The sequence below is a fragment of the Lathamus discolor genome, chromosome 1, assembly GCF_037157495.1.
Source record: "Lathamus discolor isolate bLatDis1 chromosome 1, bLatDis1.hap1, whole genome shotgun sequence".
Lineage (NCBI taxonomy): Eukaryota > Metazoa > Chordata > Aves > Psittaciformes > Psittacidae > Lathamus > Lathamus discolor.
In genome coordinates, this window is record NC_088884.1 from 32,554,677 (window position 1) to 32,574,639 (window position 19,963).

At 37.3% G+C, this 19,963-nt stretch overlaps 1 protein-coding gene across 12 annotated transcripts in view; it reads left to right on the top strand.

Annotated features, from left to right (window-relative positions):
* Positions 1 to 19,963, top strand: part of CD36 (CD36 molecule (CD36 blood group)) — a 54,929-nt gene that overhangs the window by 12,851 nt on the left and 22,115 nt on the right. For 2 of the 12 annotated variants that reach the window (XM_065667088.1, XM_065667061.1), the window contains exons 2-4: positions 11,178 to 11,270; positions 12,698 to 12,771; positions 17,862 to 18,098. In XM_065667088.1, the coding sequence (XP_065523160.1) occupies positions 17,979 to 18,098 (120 nt within the window). In that variant the 5' untranslated portion in view covers positions 11,178 to 11,270; positions 12,698 to 12,771; positions 17,862 to 17,978. Of the gene's footprint in view, positions 1 to 7,696; positions 7,798 to 8,826; positions 8,928 to 11,177; positions 11,271 to 11,972; positions 12,048 to 12,697; positions 12,772 to 14,835; positions 14,959 to 15,795; positions 15,885 to 17,861; positions 18,099 to 19,963 lie in introns of those variants that run through there. The other 10 variants (XM_065667101.1, XM_065667111.1, XM_065667070.1 and 7 more) reach the window with 10 other exon arrangements.

The window sequence follows — 19,963 nt, forward strand, 5'->3', positions numbered from 1 at the left end:
TAGTATCTCTTTTGAATCTTTACTTTTCTCCTAATTTCCTCCTGCAGCATAGCTGCGCTTGAGGACTCTATTTGCTGTCAAGTCCCTTGAGGCTGTTCACATAGTGCTTCTCAAGTCTGGTTCTCTGTTATTAGCATCAGTTTCCTTTACCCTTTCACATACTCTCTGGAGTTGAAAACTGCCTCTCAGCTTTCCTACAATAAGGTATTGTTCATACGTGTTTGGAGCAAAATGACTAAAAATCAAAAGAGAAGCCAAGGATCTTTGGGCTCTGAATAGTCATTCTTGTCACTTACTGAAGTATAACTTGTGCAATGTCAAGATCTGTCTCAATCCCAGTATGTTTCTTACTCTTGACTTCTTACTTTCCGGAATCACTGCTATGCTTCCCACAATTCCTGCCAAAGCCATTAGAGACCCAAAGTGCATGTGTGATTCCAAGTCCTCACAAAGTGCAAGAAGCATTCTTGTAACATTTTGTTCAGTATTTTCCTAAATTAACAAGGATCAGCGTCCGTTACAGCTGCCCAGTAGGGCAGACAGGCTTTGAGCACAAGACACAGGCATTTCCTTTCTTCATATGACATTCTGCATTCTGACCCTGATAATAATGTGAATATCACAGAGTTTTGAAAACAAGTTGTAATTTGGGCTTCTCATTATGTAGAAAGTCTGTACATTTCATAAAGGAAAATTTCACTTAACTGTGAAAGTTTGCAAATGCTGAAATAAAAGAAGGTTTACTTAAGACATAAATAGATTAAATTCTTAATGCTGATGGATTCATAGGAAATGCTGCCTCAAGGAAGCAAGAACAATCCTGGCATTCATGTGCCTTGGTAAAGTAGCCTTTATTTCAGAAATGTAATGGCCAGATTGGTGAAGCTTACAGATTGTATATAAAAGTTTAAAAGATAAAACTTGTAAATAATAAATTCACATATTAAGATGTAAATATTCATGCTATCCTCTGGTGGGTTGATTTTAAAAATAATGTATTTTGAGTGGCTTTATTTGCTTAAAGTATGTCTTTTATTGAGTTTAGCTTCTGACACAAAAGCTGGGTAACCGGGCATAGGCACTTCAATGAGTTTACTATGAAAAATTTACTGTTCTTGAATTTGACAGAAAGGCAAGGTAGTGCATGATTTGTGCTTGCTAAAGTAGGAAGGAACTGTTTGCCTGTTCTTTCTAAAGCTTATGGCTTTGCTTGCTGCACCTTTTTATGCCCTTGAAAATATATTATGTAAATCAAGAACTTTCAGACAAAGATGTTTCAAGAAAGGATGTGTTGAAATACACTAGGGCTATGTGGGAAGTCAGTGCTTGTTCAAAAGACATAAGGCAAGCTCAACCTTAGATTTTCATCAGAAGGTGTTTTACAGATATGGTACTTGTATTTGGAAAAGGCAAACAAGAGGCCAAAGAAATTAAAAATAATTAGAGTCTGCTGAGATGAAAAATAAATGATAAGGATCTTTTCAGTAAGAGAGGAGCAAAGTACTCTGAGTGCCCTGCTGGGACAGCTGACCCTGGTGGTCAAAATTCTGGGTTATCTGTCTGTGTAAAAGACTACAGAAGGTATTTTCACTTCTGTTTTAAGAGACAGCAGAGAACTATCCACCTGAGCAATCTAGATCTGAGATTTATATTTTTTGATTATAAAAAAAATTGCCATTTAGCAAGATGGAAATAATCTAAACTAGCAGCTTTATTTTTCACTGTGGACACTGTACAAACAAGACTTTCATTTTTTAAGTAAAAAGGATTTTTTTTTATTTTAAAAAATTTTGGCAATGCTGATCTCTAATGTTTTGGGAAACGTAATTTCAGCTAAAAGAGATCTGATTTTTCAAAGAGCAAATATCAATTTTCATAAATCAGCTACATAAATTTGAATTTCTGATTTGGGAGAATAACAATCTTAGGATTCATGTGCATTTGGATATCACAGTGTTTGGTTTACAGAAATAAAGCAGACATGCTGGTTTTAGACATGTGGAGACTTAGAGAAAATACAGATAAATAAATAACATTTATTTCTGAAAAACTGAATAATGCCACTGAACTTCTGATTTTCCATTGCCTTATATTTATGTAGCTTCATTACTTTGTTGTTGTAAATTCCTGTGATCTGCCACTTGGTCTGTTTTCTGATTCTGGATGGCTCTGAATACATCCAGACCCAGTTGGAGAAGAGGACAGTTGCTGGCACCAGGTCTGGGCATGTAGGCAGCAGGCCTAGGCAACTGGCCTAGGAAAAATTCCTACTCTAACATTTTTCTTTGAGGCACTGGATTTTCCAGTCTAACTGCCTAGACTCGCCACTGATGCCAGCTCTTCCAGTTTCCCCTTATGGGGGAATCTGCTGCAGGGATTCTGCCATTACCTGAGTAAGTCTGGCAGGACCGGTTGTCATATAACAAGAAGCTACGCTGCTTTGTATTTTCTAAATTCAGACTAACTTTTTACCTCTTGAGCATGCATAGAAAGTCATAACACTGTATAAATTTCCGTCACGTTTTTATTCACGACTTGAGAGACGATTATTCTCTCTAGTAACAAAAAGCAGGTAGAACACTACTTTCAGGGGCTCTGAATCTTCACAAACTAAGTCCATTTCTCATGTCAGACTGAGTCACTGAACACTTCAGAGGCTGTTTTATTTTTCATTTTAAAAATACAATCTTGCTATCCTGCTGTTTTACTTGAAGTGCAATGTACAACAAAACCAACCTCAGTGCTGTTGTACTTTCTGAACATACTGCAATATCTCCCATCTTTTCTTGTTATTAGAGATGCTGTACAGAAAGACATAGGTGTCAAATATCTGTCAGTGTAATAATTTTTCTTCACTGTCACTCAGCACTGCATGGTGTGTCTATATTAGCATGCTCCTTGCCAAATCTTACTTTTGAAATAATTTATTTCTTAATATCTAATTAATAAAGAGAGATAATTACTTAATTCATATAATGGCTTCTTTATGTGCTTCTAAAGCTGCTTGAAGAAAACAAATGGTTGCGATTCCATCATTTCATGAAGCTTGGGCTTCATTCATGTCAAGGACAGAGTGTTTGACGAGTTTTAATTGTTACTTAATTTTACTAATTACAATATGGTGGAAAAATAATACAGGAGCAAATGAGAATAAAAACCTTAGTGAATCAGATAGTATGAGACAATTTCATGTTGTGATCATTTAATAAAGAGTCGTATGAGCTCTTTGAACTGTGATGAAATTCACTCTGAGCAAAATGCAGAAATAATGCCCACAGGCTGTTTAAATTCAGGTTGCATGACTTTATCAGGTCTCACTAACTACAGCCGCTTTTTCAGGAAGAAACTCTGCCCAGCCTCAAATAAGTCCAAATTACAAAATTAGTCAGATCAAGCTTATAAAGCATTTTTGTTTCTGCTCCCTTTTAATGCCTCATGAAGTTGAATAAAGGTTATTTCTGAAATCCTGAAAATCCATCAAGATCTTTGGAGTATATTTTTATATGCCTTTTTATGCATACTATATTGAATAATATTCCTTTTTTTCACTTACAGAAAAAAGAGAAATTTCATCTCATAGAAGGAAATATTCTGAGCTAAATTTTTGCAGACCAATAGACATACATGGGGAGTAGCTCATGAGAGCTACTTTTAATTTATCATATAGTAAGGTTGAGAGGACTCAAGGACTCACAGCAGGGACCAACAATAGCGTGAAGGTTTCCTGCAGTAATGTGGAAGATGTCACAGTTTAAAGACAAGTTTAAAGTGTTTTGTTTAAAGACAATTTTAAAGACAAGTTTACATTGGATTTTGATCCTTAAAGTTGCAAAATCCAAACAAGATATGTTTTCAGGTGACCTAAAAAAGTCCGGAAGTGAAATCAGGTGATGTGTTGAGTCAACACATTTGCATTGGGTCTATACTTTGGAACTTGGTCTTGACCCATCTATAGAATGTGCACCAGGTACATGCCCGATGTATAATGTAATTTAGCATGAAGTACCAAAATGGTATTTAGATGAGGCATAGTTCTAAAGGTAGGGATGTATTTATGGATTAATTTCATCATAAGGAAAGGAAGGCTATGTATAAATGCAGTAGCCACATTAAAGAGGGCTGTAGCACCTCAGAAAGCTCCTCAGTTTAACCAATACACTAGGTAAGTGTGGTAACATGCCAAAGAAATAGGTCTGAATTACTGTCCCATTGCTCAGGTGAAGAACCTGAATGGTACGAAAAATATGGCTTGATTAAAGCTGTGTGGAGATTCATAACAATTTCAAAGTCTATGTAGGCACAAATTCTCTCAGCCGCATACATTTCAGTGGGGGACACTGAAGGAAAGGTGGAATTCAGGGTGTATGCAAAGTGTAAAATGGTAATAAACAAGACTGTAAGAGGCAAAAGAGCTCAGCTATACACTGTTTCAGGAGATATTTTTTAAATTGAAGCAAGGCACTTGCATGTGTGTTCATGTGTACATGCAAGAATGTATAAATGCCTAAGTATTTCTTGTGTCAAAAATGGAATATTATTGCTCTTAGAGAAGAGGGTTTTTTCATTTGACTTGGGGGCAGAAAAATACATTCTCATGTTTAATATCCAAGAAAAAGAGAAACTCTCTCACAAGCCTCACCAGCTCATGAGGCAGTATATGCAGGTCATGCCAAGGTGATGATTCTTCTCATTATATGCAGATGAAGGATCAGAATACTGGGACCTGCAGTATCCAAATGGCAAAGAAGTTGTCTTTTACTAGGTTTTTATATAAGCCCAATGGATGAAAGCTGTCAAATCTTGTCCACTGGGGCTCTTCCTGGCTCTTCCATGACTTGAATATGCACATAGACATAACCTAGGTGTATAGACAATAGAATCACAGGCACATTGAAACTATAGGCAGAGGCATGGCACAGTGCTGAGATGAGCATTTCAGTCTGCACATGCAAGACTTTTGGAGGTACTGTTCTGGTATGATTAAGATCTATCCTCTGAGAGGAGCTGGGCAGACAGTCTTATAACAAGGCTTAGGGAAAGGATGAGAAGACTCTGTTAAAATCTGGCACCTGAGAAAAGGAATTGTGAAAGAAAGACTGGCAAAAAACCTAACTAGAACACCACTAACAGATCAGAGTACAACATGGAAGAAATGGTTGCCAAAACCTGGAGAGACTGAGCATTTATATGACTGTAATTCTGTGGCTGTTACTACCCAGAAAGTATAGGGAGTGTCCTGCTGAATCCTCTCCAATACCATTTTGGGAATCTGATAAGTGACTATTGTTATTTTTTGCCTGAAACAGAGAAGCCTGAGTATAATTATACAGTGGGTGTGCACTTTGCCACAAACAGGCCTGGGGTGTTTCGTGTTCTGACGGCATGTTTACTATTCTGTAATCTTCATCCTATGTAATTTTAAGGATTGTTTTTAAAAGCTAAACACTAACTAGTACCCTGACTTCTCAAAGCATAAGAAAAAGGTGAAAGGCAAATCACGCCTGATAAATTTGGTGTCCTTCTTTGATGTGGCTACAGAACTGATGGACAGGGGCAGAGCAGCTGATGTCATCTACTTGGACTTGCGCGAAGTGTTAATACTGTTTAGCACAGCATCCTTGTCTAAATTGGAGGGACATAAATTTGATGGATGGACCAGTTGGTGGATAAGGAACTGGCTGGGCAGCTGCATGCAGTGTTGTGGTCAATGGCTCAATGTCCAGCTGGAGACCAGTAATGAGTGGTGTCCCTCAGGGACCGATCCTGTTCAACATTTGTGTCATCAATCCCAGGCACAACTACAGGTTGGGCAGAAAAGAGATTCAGAGCAGCCCTGCAGAGAAGGACTTGGGGGTGTTGGTGGGTAAGAAAATGAACACGAGCCGGTTTCAGTGTGTGCTCGCAGCCCAGAAAGCCAACCGTATCCTGGGCTGCCTCAAAAGGAGCGTGACCAGCAGGTCGAAGGAGGTGATCCTGCCCCTCTACTCTGCTCTCGTGAGACCTCACTTGGAGTATTGTGTGCAGTTCTGGTGTCCTCAACATAAAAAGGACATGGAACTGTTGGAACAAGTCCAGAGGAGGGCCACGAGGATGATCAGGGGACTGGAGCACCTCCCGTATGAAGTTAGGCTGAGGAAGTTGGGGCTGTTCAGCCTGGAGAAGAGAAGGCTGCGTGGGGACCTAATAGCATGGTGGGGAGGGACTCTTCGATAGGGACTGTAGTGACAGGACAAGGAATAATGGTTTAAAACTTAAACAGGGGAAGTTTAGATTGGATATAAGGAAGAAGTTCTTTGCTGTGAGGGTGGTGAGGCACTGGAATGGGTTGCCCAGGGAGGTTGTGAGTGCTCCATCCCTGGTGGTATTCAAGGCCGGGTTGGACAGAGCCTTAGGCAACATGATTTAGTATAAGGAGTCTCTGGCCATGGCAGGGGGGCTGGAACTTGATGATCTTAAGGTCCTTTCCAACCCAAACCATTCTATGATTCTATGATATTTATTAAATTTCCCAGAAAAGCCATATGTACTGGAAGTCATGAATAAAGTTTCTCTTTTATCAGTGTTTTACCAGAGTTTGCTTCAGCAGGGCCTAGGCCAATGCCCTTAGTTCTATCTTGTTTTCACAGACACCTAGTATACTCCTGGTTAAACATTTCCTGTTATCTAAATTGCTCATCACTGAATGTACAGAAGACAGCTCAATTAATTTTCTGCCAGGCTTAGCCCAGTCTATAAAGTCCATTAAAATTTATTGTCCAAGCAAGTTGAGTATCAAAGGTGTTCCTGCCCATGGCAGGGGGGTTGGAACTGGATGATCTTTAAGGTCCCTTCCAACCCAAACCATTCTGCAATTCCTTAATTCTGTGATGTGATTCTGTGATTGTGATTCTGTGATACATCCCATTTACTTTCTAGCTGTTGTGGGTTGGAACGATAGGCATAGCCCTGGTTTTGGTAGCCCAGTATGCCTGCTTCACCACCGGACCTGTCTGACCAGGCATTCAGAGAAGTGTGAGCTGTTCCCAGCCTCATCTCAGGTCCTCTCTCCATTCTGGATGAAGTTTACTTTTCCTCATCTGGCACGTCAGATTCTTTGTGTATGGATGAACCTGTTTAATATTCATTTTCTTAGGAGTTGGAGGACTTCAAATAGCTGAATGACAGCTGGGCAAGGAAGAGGTAATGGGCAGGAATGCCATGGGCTTTACTGCTGTGAGGCTTAAGGAAGGAACAAAAACAGTAACACATTACAGGATTAAGTGACCAAACTTAAATTATTATTTATAATTAACCTTTTCAGGTAAGATTCATTTGTGTACCAAAGGGCACTGATAAATCTGGCTTTCAGTTGCAATCAGCTTTTCGATTAACTGTTAGTATGAGAAGAAGAAATCTCTGCCAGGACTTCAGGCAGAAGGAGAAGAAGGGAAGTAGAAGAAGAAAGAAAAAGGGGTCATGGGAGATTTGGGAAAACATAAATATTAATGGCAGGGTAGAAGGACAGAATTGAGAGAAAGCTGTGCATTCTGGATATGGGGAAATAAACTAGGGGGTAATCCAATGGGGGAGGAGACGAACTGGAGGAGAGCTTGGTGGAGGAGTGACTGTTGAAATGATAGGGTGGAAAGTGGGAAAGATTAAGAGCTGGAGGAGGGAGGAGATTCTTGGGGAAGAAAACAGGAGTAAAAGTAGGCACATGTAGAAAAGAAGGCAGAAGGGAAGCCTGGCAACAAACTGGATGTTGCAGCTGCGAAAGCCACACAGGAAGAAATCAACAGGACTCCAAGGAGAACAAAGGTAGAACAACAGCATTTACATAAGAAGATTAATGGAAATTTCAGGAGTATATTTGCTTCCTCCCCTTCCTTTTCTTTCTCTCAGTAATGTTAGAGAAGAAGAAACTTCATATAAAGCCAGGTGAAGAGGCTTATGCTATAGGATGCCTCTTGAGTTAGTGGGACATAGCTTTACAGCTCCTGTTATACTGACTCACCTTGGGGTCATGTTAACCCTCTGGGACAGCTTTTACCTTAATTGTGAAAGGCCTTGCAGACAGGCTGCTCGCTGTTGCTATTTGCTGTGACTGCCTGGAAGGAGGTGCCTCTATCCACTGTCCAAACAAAACCTTTAATATATTAATTGTTTTTATAAAGATTTTGAACAACTCATCATTGTTATGATAAAAAGATCTAGTAAAGATCCAAATGAACAGCCAGAGAAAGCAATGACACTAGCACTTGCCTCAGATGTTAATTTTGACAACAAAATTCTGAACCAAAGCCTGTAGAAATCATTAGAAAGAGTCCCATGAATTTGAACAGCTGTATTCACAGCTGCCATCCCTCATTCTGGCCTGTGTCTGTGTTTGTGTAAATATGTATTAATAAGCCCAAATCTGAAGAGTTATCTCTAGTATGAAACTCCTTACCTGGCTTCCAGTATATGGTGAGGATTAACTTGGATTAGACTGTGTTTTCAGAGTTATTGCAAAAAGCAAAGTCAATTAAGCTTGTTCTGGATTGGTAGTAGGGATCTGTTACATTGCCTGTGTAGGACTATTTCTGGGCTATTGCAGAGGGTAAACAGATCAGAGGAAGAGGCTAGCAGTGAAAGGATTTCTTAAAACTAGTCTTTCTTGAAAGCATAAGTATGAAAAGGTATTGTCTTTGGCTCAGAGGTCTTATAATTCCTTATCACTTGAGGCAGCTTAGCTACTAAGGCATTTAAAAGGTCTGTGCAACTTTCTATTTCTCTTTGTGGCTGATGAAAGATCAACTGACTCATAGAAGTCTGGGCAGCCAGGGTTGCTAGAGGGTTGCTACAGCAACTTGATTTTTCTGTGAATAAGGAGCCAACTTAGCAGGCTCTTCTGAAGCTTTCCAGTTCCTGGTGGCGAGAGTATTGAGAGCAGCTCTCCCTCCCTACAGGTAAGTGATCCTGCTTCTGGACTAAATGCAGCTTCTTAACAGGTAGATGGATGTCATATTAATTTTGTGTGAGCATACTATTGCAATCTATTGCTAGCAAAATGCTCTTAACAGCCTGGAATTATTAAATGCAAAGACAGATGCCATTCAGTCTCTATTTCTTGACTGTTTATAAAGTCACTATTCACTAAAGTTTAGAAAGAGCAAATATACTGATAATCAAATTATTTCAGTTGCATATGAATGTCTTGATTATATTCAATATGTTACTAGTATTTAACTCTACATTGCAATTAAAAATTAATGTATTCATATTGTAAGGTGTAACAAGTGTAATTATTAATTTGTGAATTATTCTTTTATATATAAAAGTCTATTATATCACAGATTATATGCATTTATAAAAAATTATATGAAGAGAAATACACATGCACGTATTTTACAAGTGTGTTATAAATTATCATCTGAAAATACTGTAGTAATTACTAGTTATAGGAAAAGGTATATAAGTTCATCTCTGTGCAGATCTAAAATTAGAATTCATGTTTAGCAAAATGCTAATGTAACATACCTAAAATTAATATTGGTATGGATGTCCTGAGATCAACTCAATAAATATAGCATAGTCACATAGATACTAATGACTTGTGCTGTTTTAGTGACCTGATTCTCTTTAACAACTGGTACAATAACTATGTTATTAACTCAGTGATTTCTGTTTTTTTTTTTTTTCTTTTAACTTGCAAAATGTGTTCTATTCATAAAAAATGTGAACTCTGGAGTTGTCTAGTTCTGAGGATTTTTTTCTGTCCTCAAGTGAGACTTCAGAAGCATTTATATACTTGGCAGAGCCAGGAAAATGATCAGAATTATAGGGTTTTCTCAGTTAAATTATTGTGTTTTGGAAATCCTTTTTGTGTAACGGATAGTTAAATGAATATTTCTGTATCATGGTTTCATTTCATGAAAGAATAATACCATAACTTAGCATCAGAAAATTACATGATCTGAGAAGTTCAGGGTATCTATTAGTTGCCTACTTCATTCACTGCTAGTGCACAGAAATCACCACTAGTACTTTTTCTACTGCTTTGTTCTTCATAGTTGTTAATGTTTCTTAATATGCAGTAATAGCACTCAAATTTTCCTAATGTCTTTAGAACTTCAGCTGCTGCCAATGTAGCTCTTGTGTCAAGGGTGAAGTTGTTTTGCAGTTTTAGTTGGGTTTCTGTGTGTATGGTGTCAGTGTTTCATATTTTCATTGTAATAATTTAATATAATCTCAAAAAATATGAAAAAAGGAAAAAATTCCTTTTTTGTCATGCAAGAGTAGCACATTAGCACTTAGAATAAATGATAGTATGATGCTATGAGAAAATTTGCATAATAAAGTTTCTGTATAATAAAGAAATTTAAATAAAGGTATCTCAACAGATCCATAGGGAAAGGCTATAAAAGTTGAAAAACTCCATGGCAGTCAGTGCATGCCTTCATGTTTTCTTCAACTGCCTGAGAGTTGTTTTATCCCCTAAACCAGCAGGCAAAACCCAAATGGTCTGTACCTCTGCTGCCAGCTGGAGGGAAAAATCTGCTTTTATGGGTGTTTCTAGCTTCATGGTGCCACTGCTGTTGTCTCTGAGATTCGCGCTCAAGAGAGACAGCTTTATCAGGAAGGTCTTTGGCCTATATTTACTCTCCAGATGATTTTCTATGTCTTACTTTCTTTTGGTAGAAAATATATATATACCTCGCTAGCAGAGACATGGATCCCCTGATACTATCCCAACTACAGATTCTGATTCTTAAAGTGGGGCTAGGCAACTGTCCCAAGACATGAGGTTGGTTAAAGCTTTCTTCTTGAAGTGGCCTGATGAAAAGCAGGGTTTTTCTTTCTGGCAGTAGGCTCATGGTTTGGCTTTAATACCTTTTGAGACTGAACTGAAGTCCCAGGGAAGATCTGCATGTTGCTCTGACCAAGGACATGCCTCCAGGTCTGGAACATGTGAGCTGAAAGAAAAAGATGTCAGTTATTTGACTGGGCTTTAATTCTTGAGAAGTCATCAAAAAAGTAACCTGAAATTTACTTCTTCATTAATTAGAAAAATCCCCTGCACATATGTTGCTCTTAATTATCATGCAGACAAAATTACAGTGTAGCTGGCAAGCAAAGGCTAACATAAGGACTACTCAGTCACTCGTGTAAGTCACTGCCATTGGGATGATTCATTATGGTGACTATTTCTCAACTAGGTGTTGCACTAGTGAAGGAGTTCTGAACTACTTCATTATTCTGAGACTTCTGAACCAACGTGAAGAGTTTTGAAAGAAGCGAAGCATACCCAGGTAGGGACAAGACTTACTAAATTTCTCTTGACTTTCAAAAGATGTCTGCTTTTAAAATTGTTCTCCTCTACTACTGGAGCCTTCCTCTCAGTGCCTTCCTTAGTTTTCAGTAAGAAACGTCTCTATCAGTAACAGACTGAGCCAGCCCTTTAGGTAACAGATTTTTATAGCTCTTTGTTGCTTCAGACTTACCCAGAAGCCTAAGTTATTATATTACATCTTCTGTATTGGGCTCAGTTGACGAAGCTCCTTCCTATCTATGTCCTGACTCTCGAGTGAGTGGAAGAATCAAGGTCCATTCCACCTTTGCCTCTTTCATGCTTTTTTCACCTGATTCCCCTACTAAAATGACTTGAAAATACACTTTAAAAGTGAATTTGAGGTCTGAGGAAGGAAGCAGCTTATGCATGCCACAGTCAGTGAAGAAAAGCTCAGAATCAATATTTCTAGGAAAAAGGAACTGAAGCAGCTGCTGGGTCTTTCATCACCCATTTTTCCCTTAAAGAACCTGGTTATAGTTTGAGAGAGAAGCTCATCACTGGCAGGAGCCAAATATATCACGCTGTTTCCACTGTAGTACTGCCAGGTTGTCTTGGGCCAATAGTATTTTAGGAGGTTTTCCATATCATCAGGACACAGTGAAGATAACAAGGGACAGCACCTTAGGTCCTAACAGCTCACAGAGCTGGGAAAACTACAGCTTGGAGTCTTTAGTGGATATTGAGAGTACATAGCAATTTGGAATGAGTCTTTCAAGCTCTTTGGATGAGAAATCAGGTATTAATACATGTTTTGGAGGATGTTTCGGGGGGGGGGGCTGAAGACTGCTTGATATTAATGCTTGGATTATGCCTCAGGGCATACGCTGGAAAGCCTTGAAGGCCAACACATCTGCAGTAAAAGTCTGTGATGAGAGGTGGGCAAAAGAATGCTACACCGTGACTGCAGTTTTGGCTATACTTTCCATTAATGTCAGGTGGTTTGAAGTTTTCCTACTGCATTTTCTTCTTGCTTCACAACTTGCTTGCACTTAAGAGAACTTTGTATATCTGTCCTGGTATTGATGGTGCACCAATGAGGAGAGGAACTGGAACACCTTTTTAGGAAGTTCATGTAGAATTATTCTAACATTAACCTTCTGAAAGTTTTAATTTAAGTGAGTTGTTTAGATGCTCTGCAGTTAAAGAAGAGGCATCAGGACCTCCAAAGAATGTGGTACATCCTTGCCTAAGATAAGCATTTAAGGTAGATGGTATGAGTACATGGATGTGCTCTTATTTCTCCACTGAGAGGAGAGGAAACCAATTCAGCTTCCTTAGTCCAGATGCCTACTTTTACCTGGATAAGTTATTTTGAACAAATATTTGTAATTAACTTAAAACAAAAAAAGAATTATTGCTACAAAACTCGGCTCCCTTTTCTTACAGGACCTTGGAGATAAGATATTAAAAGCAAAACTGAAACAACTGAAATATCTTTATACTTCCTTCATAAAGGTGAGGTGAGTATTCCTGCCATTTAACTCTATTGGAAAATGAGGTGGTTCAAAACAGCAGTTACAGTAAGATTACTTGAGACAGAGACAGTGAATGTATAATTTAAGAAAAGAAATGTCAGTTCTATGTTATTATTTTTATAATTCATATGTTATATCTTTAAGTTCTTTATAGGCAGCCCTTGAAGATAGGCTGTGATCACTCTTGGGTAGGCTCCAGTGTAATAGAAATAAAGCATTTGTTGAGGCTGGTCTGGGTGAATAGCTTATGTGCTGCTTCCTCTGTATTGTGTGATATGATGCTCAGAATATTTTCATTTCTATAGGAAATCAAACTACCTTTCTTACACACAGTATTTCACTCCTTATAAAAGAAGACCTCCTAGTGTCTCCACTGCATGTGTAGCAGCAGAAGTCTCATCCCGCTGCTGTCATATTGCATATTTTCTTCTGCAGATGATTCACCTTTGTCATTCTTCTCCTGAATTAAATGCCCACGAGTGAATATGAGCGTGTTGAGTCAGAAAGAGCTTATCTGGGGACAGGAGTCACATGTTCTGGGTTTTTGTGGAGTTCCTGCATACTTTAAATCTTGTACTGTTCTGTCAGATACAGCCTCTTTTGTGGGACCTAATAACTGAAGGAACCAGATGACCACTGAGTGGTGGCAACAGGATTTTGGATAGGGAGTGTAGAAGCCATATCAGATGATGCTAATAACCCAGCTAAATCCTTTGTATCAAAATAGGGAGAGTACACAAAAGATTATAGAAAATCATGTTTTGAGTGATGAGAACATTAACCTCAACTTCTGTCCAAGAGCTCGGCATTTACTTAACAACCAGAAGGTTATTTTTGCTTTGTTTTGTTTTTAAGGTTAGTGTCTTCTGACAAATTCAGAGTGTACAAACGTACAGACAGGAGTTTCCTGGAGTTTTCCAATTTGCTTGTTAACCTCAGCTAACATCTGCTAACATCACCGCATCTGACAAGAGATTAATGTCAAGATTAATTCTTACACGTTTCATAACAGGCAGGTAAAGAAGAACTCTGCGAGTGCCATGACTATAAAAACATGGGAATTAAAATCATGCTACCAAAGCTTAACTTTCAAACAGGGCAATATAAAAAACAGAATAGTAAACTATTAGTGAAAGCATACAGTAAATGCTGAACGTAGAAACTATTCAGTGCTATACCAGTGCTATACCCTGAAAGTCTGGACATAAACTTTTCTTCAGGAATATTTTCTCTCTTATGATGAAATAAGACAAATATCAATCATGTCCTCTTGCTGCTGCCAGAAGAATCTTTTAAAACAATCTATTCATTTAATTCACAGGAGATGGGGAGTTATTTAAAAATTATTTGTGAGAAAGCTTGCCAAACTGGTTATTGTTAATTATTAGTAGACCCTGTGCTTGGGAGATGCTTTGGTCTACACAAATGTCAGTGAAAATAATAACATTTTCAGATACATTAAGGAAACAAAGCTTCAGGGATCTTCATTGAACTTGCAGTAAAAGAGGAAGAGCTTTAGCACTTGCTGAGGAAACGTAATCCAACCTGTGAAAAAAAAATCCCTGCAAAAATATTCTGACATTTCCTGGTTTTTGTTGCTTGAAATTATACTCTAACAATGATTGAGCTGCAAAGGTGTTTAGCCTTTATTTTGACAGAGAATGACTGAAGTAGTAAAACTTTATCAACACAGCAGAGCATGCTATATAGCAAAGAATAGTTGCAAATATTCTGTATCTTAAAGAAGCTGTCAGGAACTGGTTAGTCATAACTTGCTAATATGAGCAATTTTAAACCAAATGGCTATTAGAGAAGAAGTGACTGGGAACCAAATAAGTAAGTTACCCTTTTGTCTCCTTGACCTTTGACTCACTTGGATCAAAATTTGACAAAGGCTGCAGCTGCTAAGTATATTACCACGAGATGTAGGTAGTGGCTTTTAGTCAGACTGTAAAAATAACCCCCCCTCCCCAACACCAATACAACTTAACTTCTTCTGGCAGAAAGATAAAGAGGGAAATGACATCTCTTGGAATATATAAACACTCCCTCGGAGTATAGAGGCTATGTGCTTGGTGTGGAGATTTAGCTGCTTGTCTGCTTGTAACTTGATGCAAGTCATGTGTTAAGTGCTTGTATGCTCAGCTGAAAAGTCAGTTGCCCTTATTCAAGGTGAGTCATATAATACATTGTTTAAAATCAGAGGGTTTTCCTCAGAAATACTTTTAAAACAATTTCATGGAAAACTCTTGAAAATATTTATTTGCAATTAACAAAAAAAAAGTGCAGGACTTTGCAAAGCTGTTTCCAAGGAACAGTGAAATTTTGCATGTGTTAACAAAATGCTTCGTTACTGTTAGCAGTGGTATTTTATATTCAATATTGCTGGCTTTCCCAATTCATTCTGTCTTTTGCTATTTAATATTCTTGAACCTACAATTCTGAAGTCATGTGAGTTTATAAGAAATGCATCCTCTTAAAGTTATATTTGTAGCATTTACTATTGCAGATGAAAAGGTCAAAACTATAATTTCAACATAGGTCAAGTTAGTTTTGGGTTTGGTGATTTTCATGCTTTTAAAAGCAGAAAAAACACCTTCCCTGCAAATGTATCTGTCAGTAATTTCAGGATTTTTAATCTCACCATTTGACCTTGGAGAAACTGGGATTATGTTTCAATAAACACCCTGTGTTTGGGTTGAAACCTTTAATAAGAAATTTCAAACCCCATTTTAATTTTCACTAAACACACTCTTGTTCTCCATATAGTTTGTCTCTTTTGGGATAATAAGTCTGATTCTCTGCAAGATTGAAGGAATGCCATGTCAAGCAATGTTTAAAAATTAGTTAGAAATGGAGAAATCATTAAGAAAATAAAGATTATGCTGTTTTATTTTTATCAAGTCTTGTTTTAAACTTACATGTACAGAAGTATAAGTTATGTAGGGAATAAAAGTTTAATACATTTTACATTTTTCCTCCTATTCAGTTTATAAATTGTCTTTTCAGAGATTTGAATGGACCATTCCCATTGTCAATATTCTCTTAAGTACATTTAAAACAATATTAAAAGAACATACCGAACACTTTAGAATAAGGTGAGCATTCATATTAGTCCTGTAGTCAAATCTAAATTTAAATGATACCACAGTCTCATAGATAATATCTAATTTTAGTACGGAACTTTCTGTTCTGCTCAAGGTAAATAATGTCCACTTGAATTCTCAGACACAACTGCATTCTTATTGGAAAATTTTACTTTCATCTTCATATTTTACATTCAGTTGTAATAAATGAGTATAGCTTGACTTCCACGTGAAATTGAGTGTTATGTTGTTAGTGCTCTTCACTGCAGTTGTGTAATTGATAACTTGAATTGCATAAATTGAGATATGTCTAGACTGCTATTGCATTGTGTTTGATGGGAGAAGGGTGAATATATTACAGTTTACAAAAGCTTGGAATAGACACAAGTTATTAGCAGCCAGTTGCTTTCTAGCTGCTTATTGCTAGTGCTCATGAGAGGTACCTAGTCTGACTAAGACAAAATTAATCTTTTGGAACAGCTTGTAGAAACTTAGATGAAAATGCATTATGGTGGAAGGTGTATTTCTGTTGAATTTGAAAAGCTTCAATTTTTAAGCCAAAAAAGTATATATATATATTTAAAATACCTCTTTAAACATTATGAAAAAGATAATTTTAATTATAAATTTTTGAATGTGTGTATTTCCACATTTCAAAAAAATAATTCTGTTAGAATAGATAACATTGGGCAAAAAGATCAACTTGAAATACTTAATTTTCAGAATTTGATTATACTGAGAACTTCTGCTTCTCCTTAGATTTCTTACAATGTGTAACAACAATCAGATTTTTAAATCCCACACCACCTAACCAGTGAGAACTCAAAAGTTTTTCAGGTCTAATATATTTCTAACTTGAGTTTGCTTTGAAGTTTGCCATTAGCTGCATTACACATTCATCCACTACATCAAAGAATAAATTGGTGTTCTATTGCTGTTTTGCATAAAGGCACATGGTAACAGCTGGTAGAGAGATAAGCAGCTAAGTGAACCTGCAGTTACATTAAGGTGTACCTCCATGTGGTTGGGCTGGTTGACTTTTATAGGAAGGGTATTTTTCAGAGCTTGCAGGTAATCTTTTGATCACTTTGCTTGCAAGTATCCAAACAGAAATTATTAAAATACTAAGTGAGTTTAAATATACAGAAATAGTCCTTGTTCATGGCAAGGGAGTCATAAACTGCTGTCAGTGCAAGAGCAGGCAAAAAGTGGGTTTACAATGCAGACAAAGGAGTAGTCTGGGCTCAGGTTTAGACATGATTTGGCTTTGGTGGGACACTGGAGGACACATCATCAGCCTGCTGACCAAGGCAATTGGGATTAATGAAACCAGGTGATGGTAAGAATGTAGGTCTAAAAGGAAAATCCAGTTATGCTTTTGTCATGAAGTTGCTGAAACAAATCTGTATCCCTTCAATATTGGACTGTGGAGTGACAGATTTGGAAAGACAGACTTCTCCTATGTGCCTCTCATTACAGGCTGCCATTCCTAACAGGGTGCTGATGAACCTTGAGGGCTTCCTTATTGCCTTAATGCAGAAACAGCCTGGGTAGTTCATACTGTAGTGTGAACTCATGGGTTTTCCTGAAGCTGGATCCATAGGCGTTGCAGGATTTGATAAAAGCAGGGAGCTACAGCCTCTTTCTTTGGCACAGAGTGATTTTAGAGAGGGTGCTTGTGTCAGCAAAAGTGTCAGCTGAATAATAATCATGCCAGTGCCTAATGCAACAGAGCCCCCCCAGAAAACCAAATAAAAGTCTAATAAAAGAACTTATCAGTCTTTTAGAGAGAATTTGACTAAAAAAAAAGATAATGTTATGGAACAAGTGGCTAGCTTGCCAAATTGTGTATAACTTTATTATTTTTTTTTTTTGGCACTGGCTGCCACTGGCTGGTTTTGAAATGTTATCTTCCTACCTGCTTCACCTCATGCCCTTTGCACTTTGAGCTTTGGAATGTGATTTTTGTTCACTCTCTCCTTACATTAGCAGCTTCTCTCAGGAAGATCAGTGAGTCTATTGGGACCAAGAAGTGAGAAAAACACCATCAAGTCTTACAGCAAGATATTTGTACATTGTCTGCCTGCAACCTGACAAAGGAGAGGAATGGGCTGTAACAGAAACTGTGGGCTCCTTACTGGGGCCATCTTCGGTGCTGTGTTGGCTATCTTTGGAGGAATTCTGATACCAGTTGGAGATAATCTCATAGGAAAAGCAATAAAAAAGGTACACATTTTTCTTTTCTTTTTTTTTTTTTTTTTTTCCCCTGCCTGGATGGTTTTTGGATATTGAAAGGTCATTATTTTTAAAACTTTTGTTCCGCTTCTGCTTTTTTCTCTATTTTCTTTATTAAACCCAGTTTTTTCAACATGTACAATCTAAACTTCCCTGAGAAAAGATGCTGCAGCAATGCTTTTTAAATATATTCATTATATTGCCATGTTTACTTGCTTTTTCTATTTCATGCTTCACATAAGAAGTCAAAATATTGTTTTCAATAAGTGTTTTTGGTAATGTAATATTGAATTAAGCATTTTTTGTATGTTTTAATGATGATTGTAGTTTCTCTATTTTTCTTTCATGATGATCCACTTCTTTATTTTTCTGCATTTTTGTCTTATTTTGGTTCTTACTCCATACAATTATATTTACATACTTCACAAACTTCTGATGCAGAATCTAATCCTACACTTAAATACATTCAGCTCACATTCTGTGATGAGATGATCCAAGCCAATGTGCTTCACAAAACTGCAGGATCTGATCATATAAATCTCCTTGAATGTGAAGAATAGATGATGTAGAGTGTTGTAGCCTGGGTTTCTTTCTGGGCTTTTTTTAGATGATTTTATATCTTTAAAATCCAGTTTTGTCTTTAAAATAAAATGAAAACTTAATTTGTTAACTCTCTAGTGGGAAGGGTGTATAACTGAGGGTCTATGTCATGTAACAGTATTGAATGAAAGACCATGGAAGCCCAGTGATCCACCATGGTGACATAGAGTCATGGAGTCTCTGTGGGGTCACTGCAGCCAAGATGCGGTCTCCTACAGATTAAAATATAGAAACTTTAAGGTCTTTGGCTGAAGGTTAGTCCTCCTAATGATCTGCTGTGACACTGAAGACAGACTGTAGAGATCTTGGGCATACTTATTTTAAGAGCCTTCTGGAATACTGTCATTAACAGCTTTTGACATCAGTTGAGGAGGCAGATACATGAATTGCCAGGAGATGTTAAACTGTCAAGGCCCTGCCTAGATTCTGGTACCACTTAAAAAAAAAAAAAAAAACTTTAAAAAACCCCAAAGGGTTCTATATAATATTTTAAATTTGCCAGCGAATCCAATGAAAATCTTTTTTTTTTAATGAAATTTTCAAATTTATAGAGAACAATAAAGTGTTTCTCACTGGAGTGTCTCACCCACCTTGAAACACTTTACAGAGTCATACCCTCTGTCTTTGCAACTTTTTTTTAATTCATTGATATATTGAGGAAATAAGTTTTTTAGAAGCACAGAATTTAAAAATGTGTATCTCCTTACATTAACTATTTACTTTGAATTTATCCAGTGTTGTCTTATGCCATTAAGTATTTCCAAGGCAAATTACACATATTAGTGATGTTATGGGTTCATCTGTTTACATATAATAATGAACCAGTTATACAGCATGGTTTGCAAGTGTCTGCATATTAAATTACACCCGTATGAGTTCTTAGTGGTAAAATATTATACGGAACAATTTTTTCCTTAACCTCTTTATAATTTTCTACATTGTGATCGTGCTTCAGATGCTTCAGCCAATTTCAAGGCAGCTTGTTTGATGTATATAAAAAGGAAAACTTGAACCAATATTTGTATAAAACATGGAAAACTAAATTTGTAGAGGCTTTATTTATTTAAGTGAACAAGTGTTTTTTTTCTTAAGGACAAGTCTAGGTTATTTTCTTTCTGTTTAACATGCTGACTATTTAGTGAGACCATGAGACTCTTTAGACAATTCATTTTTAGAAAAGATATGCCAAGGTACAGCAGCTGAAATATGGGATCAGCTCAGCAGATGCTCAAGAGAGACTTAAATCTAACTAATTC